Source organism: Misgurnus anguillicaudatus, chromosome 22 (genome assembly GCF_027580225.2).
Source record: "Misgurnus anguillicaudatus chromosome 22, ASM2758022v2, whole genome shotgun sequence".
In the NCBI taxonomy this organism is placed as follows: domain Eukaryota; kingdom Metazoa; phylum Chordata; class Actinopteri; order Cypriniformes; family Cobitidae; genus Misgurnus; species Misgurnus anguillicaudatus.
In genome coordinates, this window is record NC_073358.2 from 51,531,047 (window position 1) to 51,545,568 (window position 14,522).

At 35.3% G+C, this 14,522-nt stretch overlaps 1 protein-coding gene across 4 annotated transcripts in view; it reads right to left on the bottom strand.

The window, feature by feature from the left end:
• Nucleotides 1-14,522, bottom strand: part of mcc (MCC regulator of WNT signaling pathway) — a 93,177-nt gene that overhangs the window by 50,225 nt on the left and 28,430 nt on the right. The window contains exon 1 of one of the 4 annotated variants that reach the window (XM_073860242.1): nucleotides 9,812-10,080. The exons of the other annotated variants lie outside the window; for them this stretch is intronic. Within the exon in view, the coding sequence (XP_073716343.1) occupies nucleotides 9,812-9,829 (18 nt within the window). The 5' untranslated portion in view covers nucleotides 9,830-10,080. Of the gene's footprint in view, nucleotides 1-9,811; nucleotides 10,081-14,522 lie in introns of those variants that run through there. 4 annotated transcript variants of the gene reach the window in all.

A 14,522-nucleotide genomic window follows, 5' to 3' on the forward strand; every position in this document is an offset into this window, starting at 1 on the left:
TTTAGTTGCCAAAATAAAATGAATCATCACTTCTATTCTACAGGGGATCAGCAAATCAAATCTATTTCACAGTGGAGAGAAAAGAGGAAAAGCCAAAACCAAAACCAACTGTGCCAGATCCTGAGAGTTCATAATAAACAGCAAATACACTCACACACACCCAATCCTTTCAGAAAGACTTTATTTCCCAATGTATTTACAAGCAATACACAAAAACACACACAGAACTGAGGATATCATCAAAGATACCGCACTTAAAGAAACCTTGGAAAATCCCTCAGATCGTAATACAGCGACAACGTGAGAAAAAAAAACCCTACATAAGGAAATGAAACACAGCTGGAGTTGAAGAGGTCTGCTTTACTGACCTGATATAAACACACGTTTCTCTAATAAAATAAGAAACAGACCGTGATAAGACTGTAGATAGTTTGATATTATTCAAGCACTCACGGACTTAAGGGTCTTTCATCAGGTTCACATGCACAGAAACAGAAACACATCAGAGACAGTTATAGATATACAAAATAAAGCAGGCTATGTTGCATTAAAATAAATAAAACCAGGACTTCCAGTTGAATTTTTCAAATTGAATAAATATGTTAACGATTACGTTAATCTATAGATATCCCTGAGATCGAACCCACAACCTTTTGTGATGCTAAAAGAGTAGAGATGCATGATATATTAGCAAATATTTGGTATTGACAGATAAAAACAATTTTTTCCACATTGTCCAATTGTTTAAAAATAGTCGATGATCAAGGCAGATTATATCCTGTCAATGAAAAGGGCTGAAAAACTGGATCAGAACTCAACTTGTGTGATTAGGGCTGGGATAAACATTTTTCCTAAACGATTAATCTAGCGATTATTTTGTAAACGACTAATTTAGCGATTATTTTTTTTAAACGATTAATCTTGTGCAAATTTTTTTCTGATGCATCAATTAATCTAATGATTCATTTTATCAGTCCGATTCGATTTCGATTCGAAGCGATTCTCGATAATCTCCCCATTAATTAACTAATAGCAATTTATACATGTTAATTTACATATCTGAATGAAAAAAACATGAAGTCCTTAACACTGCAAAAAATAAAAAAAATACTATACAAGTGCAAAGTAATGCAGTCTTAGTCAGAGGTAGCATTAAATAAAGCATTTGCAGCGCATACTGTGCAGTTTAGTAACAGTATAAAAATCTCAAGTTCACATTACTTTATTTGACATGCATTTATGAGCAAAACCTCTTCAATGTGCCTTTTGATGGTCAGTATAATTTTAATAACTGTGATTTGTTTAATCCACATTGTTTTCGTGCTGTTCTAGTCCATGTAATGACAGATATAAACACAATTATAGACTTAAGAAGCACATACATTATTAAATCTGTTTCTCATAAGTTTATTAAGATAGATGAGGACTCATTTAGTGCTGGGCAGAGAGTGAATTACAGCGCAGTCTTCTGGTTACAGTGTGTTTTTAAATATTTCATTACTTTCTGTTAAATTGCTCAAAGTGATGACTGTTTAAAACACACTTGGCGCCACATTCATGATTTTATGGTAAAATTACACTTTTTCGCGTCAATACACATTTAAACCATAAACAAACCACTGTCACTTTAATTAAGCGTGAGCAGCGCAGCAGAACCGACACAGAAACAATCGCAGCGCTGCTCATGCGTGCGGTGTGCATGCTTGTTAACATGGGCGCTGAAAAAAACACGCGCCGCTTACGCACTGCTCACACTTGCGAGCATAGATATATACACTAGATGTCGCCTTGGGGTTCTAAGCATGCGTCAAAACCGCCGCCATCTTGGAACAGGGGTCTTGTCATAGGAAGTAGCTAGGTAATGCTGCTATCTCCGCCTGTACTTCGAATTAATAGACGTTGCCAAACTTTTGTGCTGCGTATTGATGTTAGGCCTACTAGCACTATGCATTACAGTTAGAAAAAGTAGATTTTCAAAATATGAAAACTTTAATTTTTTTCTGGTGTCAATGCTAAATACATGTCTGTCTGTTGAAACGAACCAAAAGAAAACCAAGAAAATCGCATTCATGATGATTTATGGTGATTTTTTTTCTCGTTACACCATTGCCTACAATGACACTGATGTGGGGTTCCCCTGTTTCAAGATGGCGGCTCTATTTGATGCATTCAGTCCAATGAACTGCCGTAGCCAAGGCGACCTCTAGGCTGTTTCTCAATATGCGTTCTTCAGCGATCTTGCGTTCTCGTGTCCTTGCTCTACGTCATCATTAACAGTCGAAGTTCATTCTAATTCTCAAGAACGCAAGTACAGAGGACGCATGAAAATACCCGGATGTGTTCTTGATATCGAGGATGCATCGAGTGTAGACTTGCGCGCTAAAATCGCTTCACGCTCCATAAGTCATTGCGGCAAAACAATGGCGGAGGTCAGGTGACCAACAGGAAGATCGCACACATCTCAATTCTCATAAGTGCGTTCTGTGTTCTTGCGACCTTCTGAGTTCGTTCTTCCGAGGTCGCCTGGCAAGTTCGATCTCCACGAGGACGCAAGTCCGTTCTTTGAATTGAGAAACAGCCCTAGTGTACATATCTATGCTTGCGAGGAACAACTCGCGTTGCTACTACTTTCTGGCGCCGCCATTTTGGGTCTGACAAATCGACGCGCATATTTTGCGTCAACGTCATCGGGTTGTCCCAGCCCTATGTGTGATTATGTTGAAATGGGTGACAATGCCAACAGAATTGCAATTTGTACGCCTTACACTTCTAGGATTTAATGACAATAATAATTGAAAAGAAAGAGTAAAAAGCAAAACAATTGCTATCTATCAATATCGGTAGTCATTTGAAGTAATCGAATATTGGTATCGGTGCATCCCTATTAAATAAGCTACAGGAACACTTTTGCATATCGAACACATGTGAGTCTGTGATTTAATTGTTGTTGTTTGTCAAAAGAAATGTCGCTGCAGAAAGACAAATGTTTGACATCGGAGCACATTAAAGAGCTTTAAAGAGGAGAGCGATGATGGACGAACTCTCTTCTGAAAACCCGAGTATAATAAATCTACCGATTAGCATAATAATCCTCTCAGCTGTACAAAAGCGTTTGTGAATCAGCGCTCGTTTTTCTCACCTCTCGATACGCAGTAACGTTGCCGTGCTCAGATACATAATAACGCTTCATTCATCTAATGCGGTTATAGCAGGCGGTCTGCCAGACTGCAAATGCATCACAAGGGGGTCGTTCAATAGCGGCTAATTGAATCCATTATGAGTCACAGCACGACTCCATGTGTTAGAAATTGTTTTCAATCCGATGCGTTTCCCAAGAACTTTAAAGAACTTTCCGTCAAGCATTCCAGCAATAAATCGCAAACAAACCGAGTCCAAGGTAAGAGAGTTTTGAAACCAAAATGTGTTTTAAATACATTGGGTTATTTCAACACAGGGTTGTGTCAAAAAGGGAAGAACCCAACCTATGCTGGCTTGTTTAAATCCAAACGCTGGGTTGTTTTTAAACCACTGATGGGTCAAGTATAAACTTTTTCCGGATTAAATTAATACAACGGATTGGTTTGTCTATTTTTGACCCAACACTGCCGCAAATAACCCAACTTTTTTATGTAGAGGATCAAACAGCACTAAGTCTTTTGACTTTTTACTTGAATTGCGCAATTCATAAACATTAACTGTGTAGACTTTTTGAAATATATAAGTTGATTATTATTTATAAAAAACAAGTAGAGTAAGTAACAATATTAAACTAAATACAGGCAACGCTAGCTACAGGCCAGCGTTGGGTCAAAAAGGGATGAACCCAACCTGTTGGGTTAAAATAAACTATAAAATGTTTATATTTAACCCAACAATAGGTTGAAATAACCCAGCATTGATTAAATTACAACCCAATGGGCTGGGTTTGTCCTTTTAGATCCAAAGCTGGGTTGAAAATAACCCAGCAGTTTTTAGTTTGTATTTTAAAAACCAACACTGCAGGTTCTTTGCATATGACATTGAACACTCGTTTGCTTGTTTAAATATTCAGTCTTGTTTGATCACACTTTTATCTATCAGTACACAAGTCATTCCTTCAACTGTTGACTACAAAATAAAACGAACAAAGGAAATTGCATAATGCAGAAAAAGCTGTAGAGGATATTTATGACAGTGGTTATTAAAACCAGTCACACAGATGTATTGTGGTGTGTGTGTTACTGTACAGACGCTCGGCTCATTTCTCTGATGAAACACTCGTGTGGGACATAAGCGACGTAAAGCCCCATATGATCAATACAGACCGTATGTCAATGTCATTTCTCTGGGGGTCACAATTAAGTTAAAAGCATTGAGAAGTGTACAGCCAAGCCCCTTTAATATAACATATAACCTTCATGTCTCCTCATCTTTAATGTACTCAAACAATAAAGTATCTGAGTCAGAGAAAGCCTGACAATATTTGATCTTCTCTTATCCAAAGCGAAATACAGTGAGTGCATTACAAAGTATACATTTGTATTCCCTGGGTGTGACCTCATGTCCTTTTGCGCTACTGATTAGTGGTCGACAGATATGGGTTTTTTTATGGCCGATGCCCATATTAAGAAAGCAATGTTACCGAAATTTAAAATATATAATTTAAGTGAGAAAATATGAATTAAGAAAGAAACATACAAAATTATTCAAGTTTACACAAACATATAAATTAACATTTATTTTTCAAAATAGTTATGCAATATTCTCTTAATTTAAAAAAAATGTAATGAGGTAAATAATTACTGCTTCTTTAACCGAACAAAAGATTATAAATTACATGTTTAATTAATGACAAAAACAGTATTTAATTTCTTATCTCATTCCCCACCAGCCTTTTTTTGAAAAGTTGCCCGCCAGCATTTTTTGTAATTTTCACAAAGTTTCACAAAATGCCTTCCAGGAAAATGTTCTTCTTTAAATATATAAACATACAAATATATCAATTGAAAGAACAAACCCTCTGTTTTCAAACAAACAATAAACAAACAAAACGGGAAAAAAACTTTCATCCTATCTGTATTTTTTTGCTGTTTATAAACTCTTAAATATGGATTTAAAAAAAAAAATAAAAAATTTCTAGCAAAAAGCTGAAATAATTGCCCTTTTCTTTGAAGAAATTTTGTTAGAGATCAGATACAGAATGATTATCAAAACATATACGGAGTGTGAAATTAATAAATAATTTTTTGCTTCAGTTTTTTATAAATTGGGTAAAAGCGCCATCTAGTGGATAATCGCGGCATTTTAGATTACCATAAAAACTCATCAGGAACACATTTTTTCATGCAAATGTTTTCTCTTAATTGACGAGATAACTCGTCAATGGTGGGGAATAAGTAAGGAATAATTGACGACGGGCCATTGAATTATAAGAAAATAATGCACACCAAGGTGGTAATGCGGCACGACGCGAAGCGGAGTGCCGTTACACCGCAGGTGTGCATTATTTTCAAATAATTCAAAGGACCGGAGTCAATTATTCCGCTTATACCACGGTTACCACAAACATTACTCTGGTGCCTATTTTTAAGACATTTGAAAAATTAGGTGTGCGGTTTACAGAAAAATAATCCACACCCATAGAACATTTCTCAGCCAATCAGAATGCAGCATTCAACAGACCCGTGGTATAAGTTAACAAATAAATTGCATAAAGTTACTTTACTCAGTAAGGTTGTTTTACTTCTTAAAGTTAAAAATATATTTCTAGACAAAAAAAGTGTGTTTGAAATCTGTGTTTCTGTTTTGTCTTTGTAAAAACAATACAACAACACAACAAAAGCACAGGCGAAGTTATATTCCGGCGGTGGAGTTACATTTGAATCCGGATCGTCGTCAAAAAATACAGTAATAACCTTGGCTGTAATCGTCTCGCTCTCGTCATGCTCGCGATGCGTTCGTCTTTTCACATTTCCGCGCTTCACGGCAACAAGGAATGACTGACGCTTTGTTGCTAAAAAACAAAACATGAAATTCCTTCTCCATTAAAAGATGAGGGATCAATAAATAAGTTTATGATTCCCTGTAAAACCAGAAGGTTTTGTAAACCTTAAACAGTGCTATTTAATCATTAAAAACATGATGAAAACTACACAAATTCAAAGAAAATCTGCACATTACACTCCTTTAAACACAGCACAATGATTTGGTATTGCATCGAGCTAGCAAAGTAAATCAGACAGACTTTGCTGACTCTGGATCTGAAGTCACACAGCCCAGCATTTCAGGTTTCTAATCCATTAACTTCTCTTTCCATTTCATTAACTGAAGTAAACCGGATCATTAAAGCAGTTCAGAGACTCGATACTCAACTCAGCAGAAACCTGTAACTAACACTCAGACATTAAACACTCGCTCTGTATATTCATCTTCAGCTGTTTATTTTAGACATAGTATACACATTTAACCTGATCTCTGTTTATTAAACTCAGGAAAGAGGTGAACCAGTGAAGTTGTTGTAAAAATGAGTGCCATAGTAATCGTAAGTCAGAATAAATGGTAACACTTTACAATAAGGTTGTATTTGTTAACATTATTTAATGTATTAGTTAACACGAGCTAACAAGAAGCAATATAGATGTTCAGTCTTTATAAGCTGTGTTAATGTCAATACAATTGTTTATGACAGTGAATGTTACAACTAATCTGTTACAACTTTAGATTATAAAAATGTGTTAGTAAATGCTGAAACTAACATGAACTGAGATGACGTAAAGTCATTGTTCATTGTTAGTTCATGTTAGCTAACTAATGGTGACAAATCAGCAATTCCAGAATTATGGATGTGACATTTGCAGTCAAAACTTGAAATATAAAAGAGAATGTGTTTATTAGCAGTATATTAAAACATATGTTTATATTTTCCTAAACCTCTGATGATAGAGTCCAGACAGCAGAAAAATCTCTTATGTTTTCTATTATAGTTTTTGGGAGACAACATACTTTGTAGGAGTTCTGTGAATTAAACTGTTAAGCGTCGCCGTCCCGAATATGGGACACCTAAGTTTGCATTAATATTGTTGATGTAAATTTTAATCTATCAATACAAACTATATATCGTTGGAAAGGTCTAAGCCTCCAGAATAGACATTTCAACAGTGTTTTATAAAATAAATTATGTAGAGTAATTGATTCATTTATGAAGAGAGTGTGCCTCAAAAAAAAATTTCTGCTAATTGTCACTGTCCCACCAGCTGGACGACTACATTTACTTCAATGTTTGCATATGAATTCTTATCTAATCATGACAAACTGTATATTGATTAGAAAGCTCCAAGAGTGTAGATTTAACTCAATAGGGTGGGGTGACGCCTAAAAGGTTAAAATGCACAAACCTGAAGCAATAATAAGCAACAAATAGAGAACGGATGGCTCTTCATATTTATTTAAATTTTTGCATGCGCATTTATGAGGAATAAACAACGTTATGGATGTGACATTTCCCTGTCATGATGACAATTCTGAAATTTGCACACACTTAACTATGAAACATGATAAAAATCTTTAACCGAGACTTTGCAAGGTCATATCTAAGATATCAGTATGGTTAAAAACTTTACTTTTTATGATAAGGTTGACATTTGCATGGAATTGCCCAAATAAAAACTTATTTTAAAGTTTTACTAAATAAATCTTGTCAGTGTAAAACTTGTCCAGAGTAATAATAACCAAAAAGTTTAACAAAAAGAAGCATGGATAAATCACGGATACTGCAGTAAAACTATTGTTTTGCCAATGGGGATCAATATGCCAAAAAACATGTTTCAACATCTACAGTTCCCCCAAAACACTTTTTTATCAAAATTTCAATTTGTCAAAAGATCTTAAAATAACCAAGTTTTTATAACTTTTAAAGAACCCCCTTTCTAATACAAAGAACATTTGGTAAAACTTTAATTGAAGGTGCATAAGACTGACATGACAACTTCATAATCATGACATGTGTCATAAAAATGAAACAGATTTATAAACGTCGTTAAGTGTCGTTTGTTCCATTATGTCATTTTTAATGTAAAGAAGTATATCGCTATCTAATATATTACCAAAGATGGTGTTGGAATTATGGCAAGGGAGATGCAGCATCTCGTTCACTTCTCAGGAAACAACAGTTACGTAACCAAAGATGTTTTCATGTGTCAAACTCAACTTTGTCTAAAATTTGTATGATTTTATCCTACACTACACAGGGAATAATATGGATTTTTTCCAGAAAACCTGCACAAAATAGATTCAAGCACTTTCAATGATCTGTATCTATGTGAAGAGTTTCGTTGCAAAACGAGATAAATAAATTTTTTACAATTTTGTCAAAACATGTTTATTATTATGTTATCATGTTATTATTTTGTTTTATGGTGCTACTTAGCTGTATTTTTTTAGTTATGAAGGTTTTAAATCAAAACAAACCAACTGCAGTTGCATTGAAATTAATTTGGAATGCACAACCAAAAAACGCGATTTCTGAACAATTAAAAAAACGGTGGATATCTCGTTTTGCAACGAAACTCTTCATGTATTCCCAGGTCCTTAAAGTTTTTTTCCACATATTCACAAACTTTCAAGGATTTTAAGGACCCGTGGGAACCCTGATGACTTAACCCACAATTGTACTGTTCTTATTTAATTTTAGGTAAATAGGTCTCAAAATGCAATAAAACATACTTTTATCAATTTTATTTAAGAATATTTATGATGTTGTTATAAAATACTTAATGACATTTTAATGACACATTATATTTGTTCCACTGTAGTTGAGGTCAAGAAAAATATTCATGACCCAGTTATAAATCTATTTGACAGATTATTAACACTTAATGACATTTTAATGACAAATTCAATTTGTATCACTAGCAAAAACTGGCAAAATGTTGTCTTGGTAATGTCAAGTTGTCATAACAAAGACATCCCAAACCTTTTCATCTTTGGATTAAAAAGGACATAACTGAACGAATTGAAGAGTTTCGTTGCAAAACGAGATAAATCCATTTTTTAACATGTTTGTCAAAACATGTTTATTATTATGTTATCATGTTATTATTTTGTTTTATGGTGCTACTTAGCTGTATTTTTAAGTTATGAAGGTTTAAATCAAAACAAACCAACTGCAGTTGAATTGAAATTAATTGGAATGCACAACAAAAAAAACGAGATTTCTGAACAATTAAAAAAATGGTGGTTATCTCGTTTTGCAACGAAACTCTTCAATTACACTCAATGACAGCTGTCATAAATGTGCATAAAAATCTTCTTCATGTTAATGACATGTGTCATGTCATGATTATGAAGGCATCATGTAAGTCTTTACAGCTGTACCCTTCAAGTAAAGTGTTACCAAACCTTTTGTAAAACAGTTAAGGTTCTTCAGAATTATGTTAAAGGTTCTTCATGAAGCTGCCAAAAATAATTCAATGGCACTGTGTCACATCTTTATTTTTAAGAGCGCGGTAGAGATGCTGCCATAGCAAACACCACTAAATAACTATAACACTTTTATAATAAACACCATACTTTATAAGCCTCAACCTGCCAGCATGAATTATTACATAATGTATTTGAATTGCAGATGAGTAACAAGCAGTTATATAACAAAACAGAAACTTTGAAATGTCAGTAACACGGCTTCAAAGCAGCTCTCTGAAATACCACACATACACTGCTAATTCCCAACATCATGTCAGAGGTGCCTGTGTAGTCCGACAGGAATGCTGGGAAACATTTTTGCCACCCACCACAGTCACATACCCACACATACACACACACGCCTGCCGCATACCTCTCCAGAGTCTCGCATTTTCCCTGTCGTCGCTTGCCAAGTGCCAGCGCGCTCACCTTTGATTGGCACGCTGATATGAAGTCTCGTCTCTCTCGTGAGGTCCAGCGGGTTTGCTGCTGCTGCTAAACTTCTAACGCACACTTCTGAGTCGCTCACATACTGTTCACATGTGAATGATATAAAGCCGATATAAAGTGTCTGGTGACGATCACTGAAGTCCTCTATAGTAAAGTACACACGGCCTGCACACACTGCACTTCCTTTAGATGTTTACGTCGCCCTTTCCTTCCTGCCAGGATAGGGAGGGATTGTCTGCATATGTGTGTGTGTGCGGAGGGGGGCTTTGTTATTTTTCTGATGTCTTGTAAGTAGACATACTAACTAGAGACTAGAGACTGACTGCTGTGGGTTTTTAGTGACCAATGACCAATGAGAAGTCAATGACTGAAAGCAAACTTTGAAAATCTCAAAGATTTTGAGGCTTTATACAGAATTAATTTCACTGACAGGATCACATATACATAATATAGTCCCATTAATCGTTTTGCAGCCCTTAATACAGCACGATATTAAGTCATTAACGATAATAAGAACAGGGTTCCCACACCTTAGTTAACTTCAAATTCAAGGACCTTTCAAGGACTTTTCAGGTCTAATACCCTCAAGGACTTAATGTGGGGACACATTTCAAGTGAGAGCAAGGTTACATTGTGTTACCTTTAAAGATACATTGTTACAGTTCCCTTTAGAGGGAACTCGCGCTGCGTCACTGCGGTGACACTTTGGGGACGCCTCCAGGGGTAAGTGCATCTGAATGTGTATATCAAATTCAACCAATAGTGAGGCTTAACGACAAAGACAAGATGAGACGGGAGCCAGGAAGTATATCGCTATCTGAAATATTGCCAAAGACGGCGTTACAGGGACGCAGGAAGTATGGCAAGAGAGACGCAGCGTCTCGTTCCCTTCTCAGGGAACAACAGTTACATACGTAACCCGAGACCTAAACACAACTATGCCAAAAAGCATTTTGGTTTGAATCAACATTCGCATACAGAAGATATAAGCATTTAAAGCCAACAGTTTAGTACGTGTGCTTAAAAAGTCTAGAATTTTTATGATATTATCCTACACTACACAGGGAATAATATGGATTTTTTTTCCAGAAAACTTATTGCATAAAATAGATTAAAATATATGTATGTGTAAACTTCCCAATGCCTTGAAGTTTTCCCCCAGATTCACAAACTTTCAAGGACTTCAAGGACCCGTGGGAACCCTGTAAGAATTCTAGTGTGCACCCTTCTGAAACATCACCTCATAGTTTTAGATCAGGGTCATTTCCTGTTCACCACCCATCAACTTCCTGTTTCCATCTACTGACCTTTCTAAGAAAAGATAAAGACCAAAGAGACACAATAGGGGTTGTGCATCAAATCATGCAGTATGATTTGCTTTCATGTTGGCGTTTGAGAAAGTCTAAAATCCTGCAGCTACAAACATTTCTCAGATTTCTAAAATCCAGGGAGATTAGAGGTCAGAGGTTGTGACCCAAGGACAACATCTTTAACAACATCAAAGCGATGTAAAAGTAGAGGTGTGCACTGAGACACACATTTTAGTGTTGCCGCACATCAGGACCCCAAAACAGCATCTGTAAAGGATATTAGTGATACAATGTACTCATATACATGCAGCAGTGACCAAAAGTGATTGATCCTCCAATTCAAACTACTTTTAAAGACACACTTAAGTTTCGAAGATAAACTTGAAAACAACTGTAGTCAAGTGAATGTTTTATTTCATGTGGGCTTTGTGTTTTTCTATGGATATTAAAAAGATCAACTTTATTATATGATAAGATCAGGGTGCGATTTCATGGGGGGATTATCCCCCCTCCGGTCTTTATATCCCTTCCTCTGATTAATTATTTTTATAAAATGTATCCCACCATGATTAATGGTCATCAAACAGCCATATAAACGGCCCATAATAAAGATAATTTAATATGAGTAAAAATGCTGCCAAATAATAAATGAAAAGAATTCCAAGCAGTATATCATCGTATTTTACAGAACCGTTCCAAAACAAATCCAGGTAATATTACCAATGAGGATGAGACGGCAGAAACTACCGTCGTTAATCAACGAGAACTTACAGGATGACACAGGAAAGCAAAAAAACAGGTAAAAAATCCATTATCAAACCCAAGTAGGCATATATAGTCTATTTATTGTTATATTGAAGTACGTTGTGCATTGCATTTTTTCTATTAAATATTATAATTATAAACAAGTGTTTTTGCATGTCTAATGCAAAGTATAAAGACTTCCTTGTTAGAGCGTCCGACTCTCATGCCGGACCGGAGCAGTAAGACTCTCGCTCAGGGTGGGTGCGAGTAAGATATTTCTATACATATTTTATTTCAAGAAATTGCTTAAAGGGAACATTTTACAAGATGTAAATCAAATCTTTGGTGTCCTCAGAGTACATAAGTGATGTTTTAGCTCAAAATATTATATAGATAATTTATTATAACAAGTTAAAATCGCCACTTTGTAGTAGGGGTGTAACGATTCATTCGTTTTCTCGATGCATCGATTACAAATCCTGCCGATGCATATGCATCGATCTTGAAACCTGGATTTTTGAATCGTTTGTTTCGATTTTATATTTAAAGATCGAATGAATCGTGATTATTTAACAAATACGATGGATAAAAAAAAAATCTTAAATTAGTTACATCTGCGACGTAAAATGCGCACCCACTGCAGTGACGCAGTGCATTACGTCACTAATCTTCAATTCGCGGCAGGCCTGTTTGCTGTCATTTGAATAAACGCAGCAGACAGTGCACAAATGGAGGGACACGAAGGAGAAATTTGCAACCCACCAGCCAACATGAGGTCAAAGGTTTGGGATTACTTCGGTTTTCACAAAGTAATTGGAAAGATTGACAAGTCCGTTGCAGTTTGCAAACATTGTAAATCTGAGTTAAAATACTTTGGAAATACAACGAACCTTAGCAACCATCTCCAAAGACGCCATCCCATTAAGATAGACATACCTGCACCTAAAGCAGCTAGTATTTCATGGTCAGACGTGAGAAGTGCTACTCACACTTTGCTGTATTTACACACTTTGCTGTATGTCCTAAATGTTCAGGAAATGTATTCAATGTTTACAATAAGAGCTTATGGTGCATTGAATATGTAGAAGTTGTATTATTTTTCTTGGTTTACTTGCTTTAATGTATTTTCAGTCCTAAGAAGTTAAGCTATTAAACTGAAGTCCTGAATCAAGTTATTGAAAATCTATTAAATGGTCTTGAATTTCCCAAATACTTATTTTATTTCCTCAGATGCAGATGTATACAAAAATTTACAGAACAGAATCGTTAATATTCGAATCGAATCAAATTTCATTGTTAATCGAATCGAATTGAATCGTTCTGATTAGCAAAAATCGTTTTTGAATCGCATCGGAAACCTTTAAATCGTGAATCGAATTGATTCGCTGTCTACCCAAAGATTCACAGCCCTACTTTGTAGGTGTGAGCAAAAATTTGCCGTTTTTGGGTTTGCCCTTTAAAATGCAAATGAGCTGATCTATGCACTAAATGTCAGTGTCGTGGTTGGATAGTGCAGATTAAGAGACGTAATTATTATAATAAGATCCCCTTCTGACATCATAAGTAGAGCCAAATTTCAAATACCTATTTTTTCACATGCTTGCAGAGAATGGTTTACCAAAACTAAGTTACTGGGTTGATCTTTATCACATTTTCTAGGTTTATAGAAGCACTGGGGACCCAATTATAGCACTTAAACTTGGAATAGTCAGATTGCATCATATTTACCCTTTAATAACCAGAATAATTATAATATTTTATATTTATTTATATTAACCTCCTAAGACCCGAGCTTTCAGATTTCTTCCAGCTATTTTGGGGTTAGGAAGAACCAATAGATATAATAACCAAATATGTTTCTTTGAACTTGAAGCAGTGTAATTGTCCACGTTTGTGTATAACAGGTTCCAGTTACACAGAATTAAGTATTATGGTGCAAACAACAAAAAAATTATGTCCACATACCAGGTCTTAGAAGGTTAATATATACATTTCATAAATAAAAATATTTAAAAAAAAACATCCCACCTTAGATTTGTTCACAAATTGCACCCTGGATATGATATATTTATTTGAATATTTATAAAGGCACAGATGTAGAGGAACAGATGAGTCAGTAAATAAATTCTGGCATTCAATCTCACAAGAAACACTATGAGTTTGTCTTAAATGTGCTCAATTGATTCATTTCAGTGTTTTCATGAAGATTAAATAACTACTACACTGCCATCGCTACAGCACATGGTGGCTCTCCATGAACTTTCGTTTCGCTAGATAAGACCCATATGCATTGAAACTGCAATTTTAAACGGCATTGAAAACCATTGAGGTCCACTAAAGTCCACTATATGAAGAAAAATCCAGAATTTTTCCCCCTTAAATTTTTTTTTGACTGAAGAAAGAAAGACAGAAACATCTTGGATAACATGGGGGTGAGTAAATTATCAGATTTTTTTTATAAAAGAGTAATCCTTTAAGAGTTTTAAAAATTGCTATAGCTGAGCTCCTATGTGTGTGTGTGTGTGTGTGTGTGTGTGTGTGTGTGTGTGTTCATTTACAGTATTTCCACAGTACATAAAG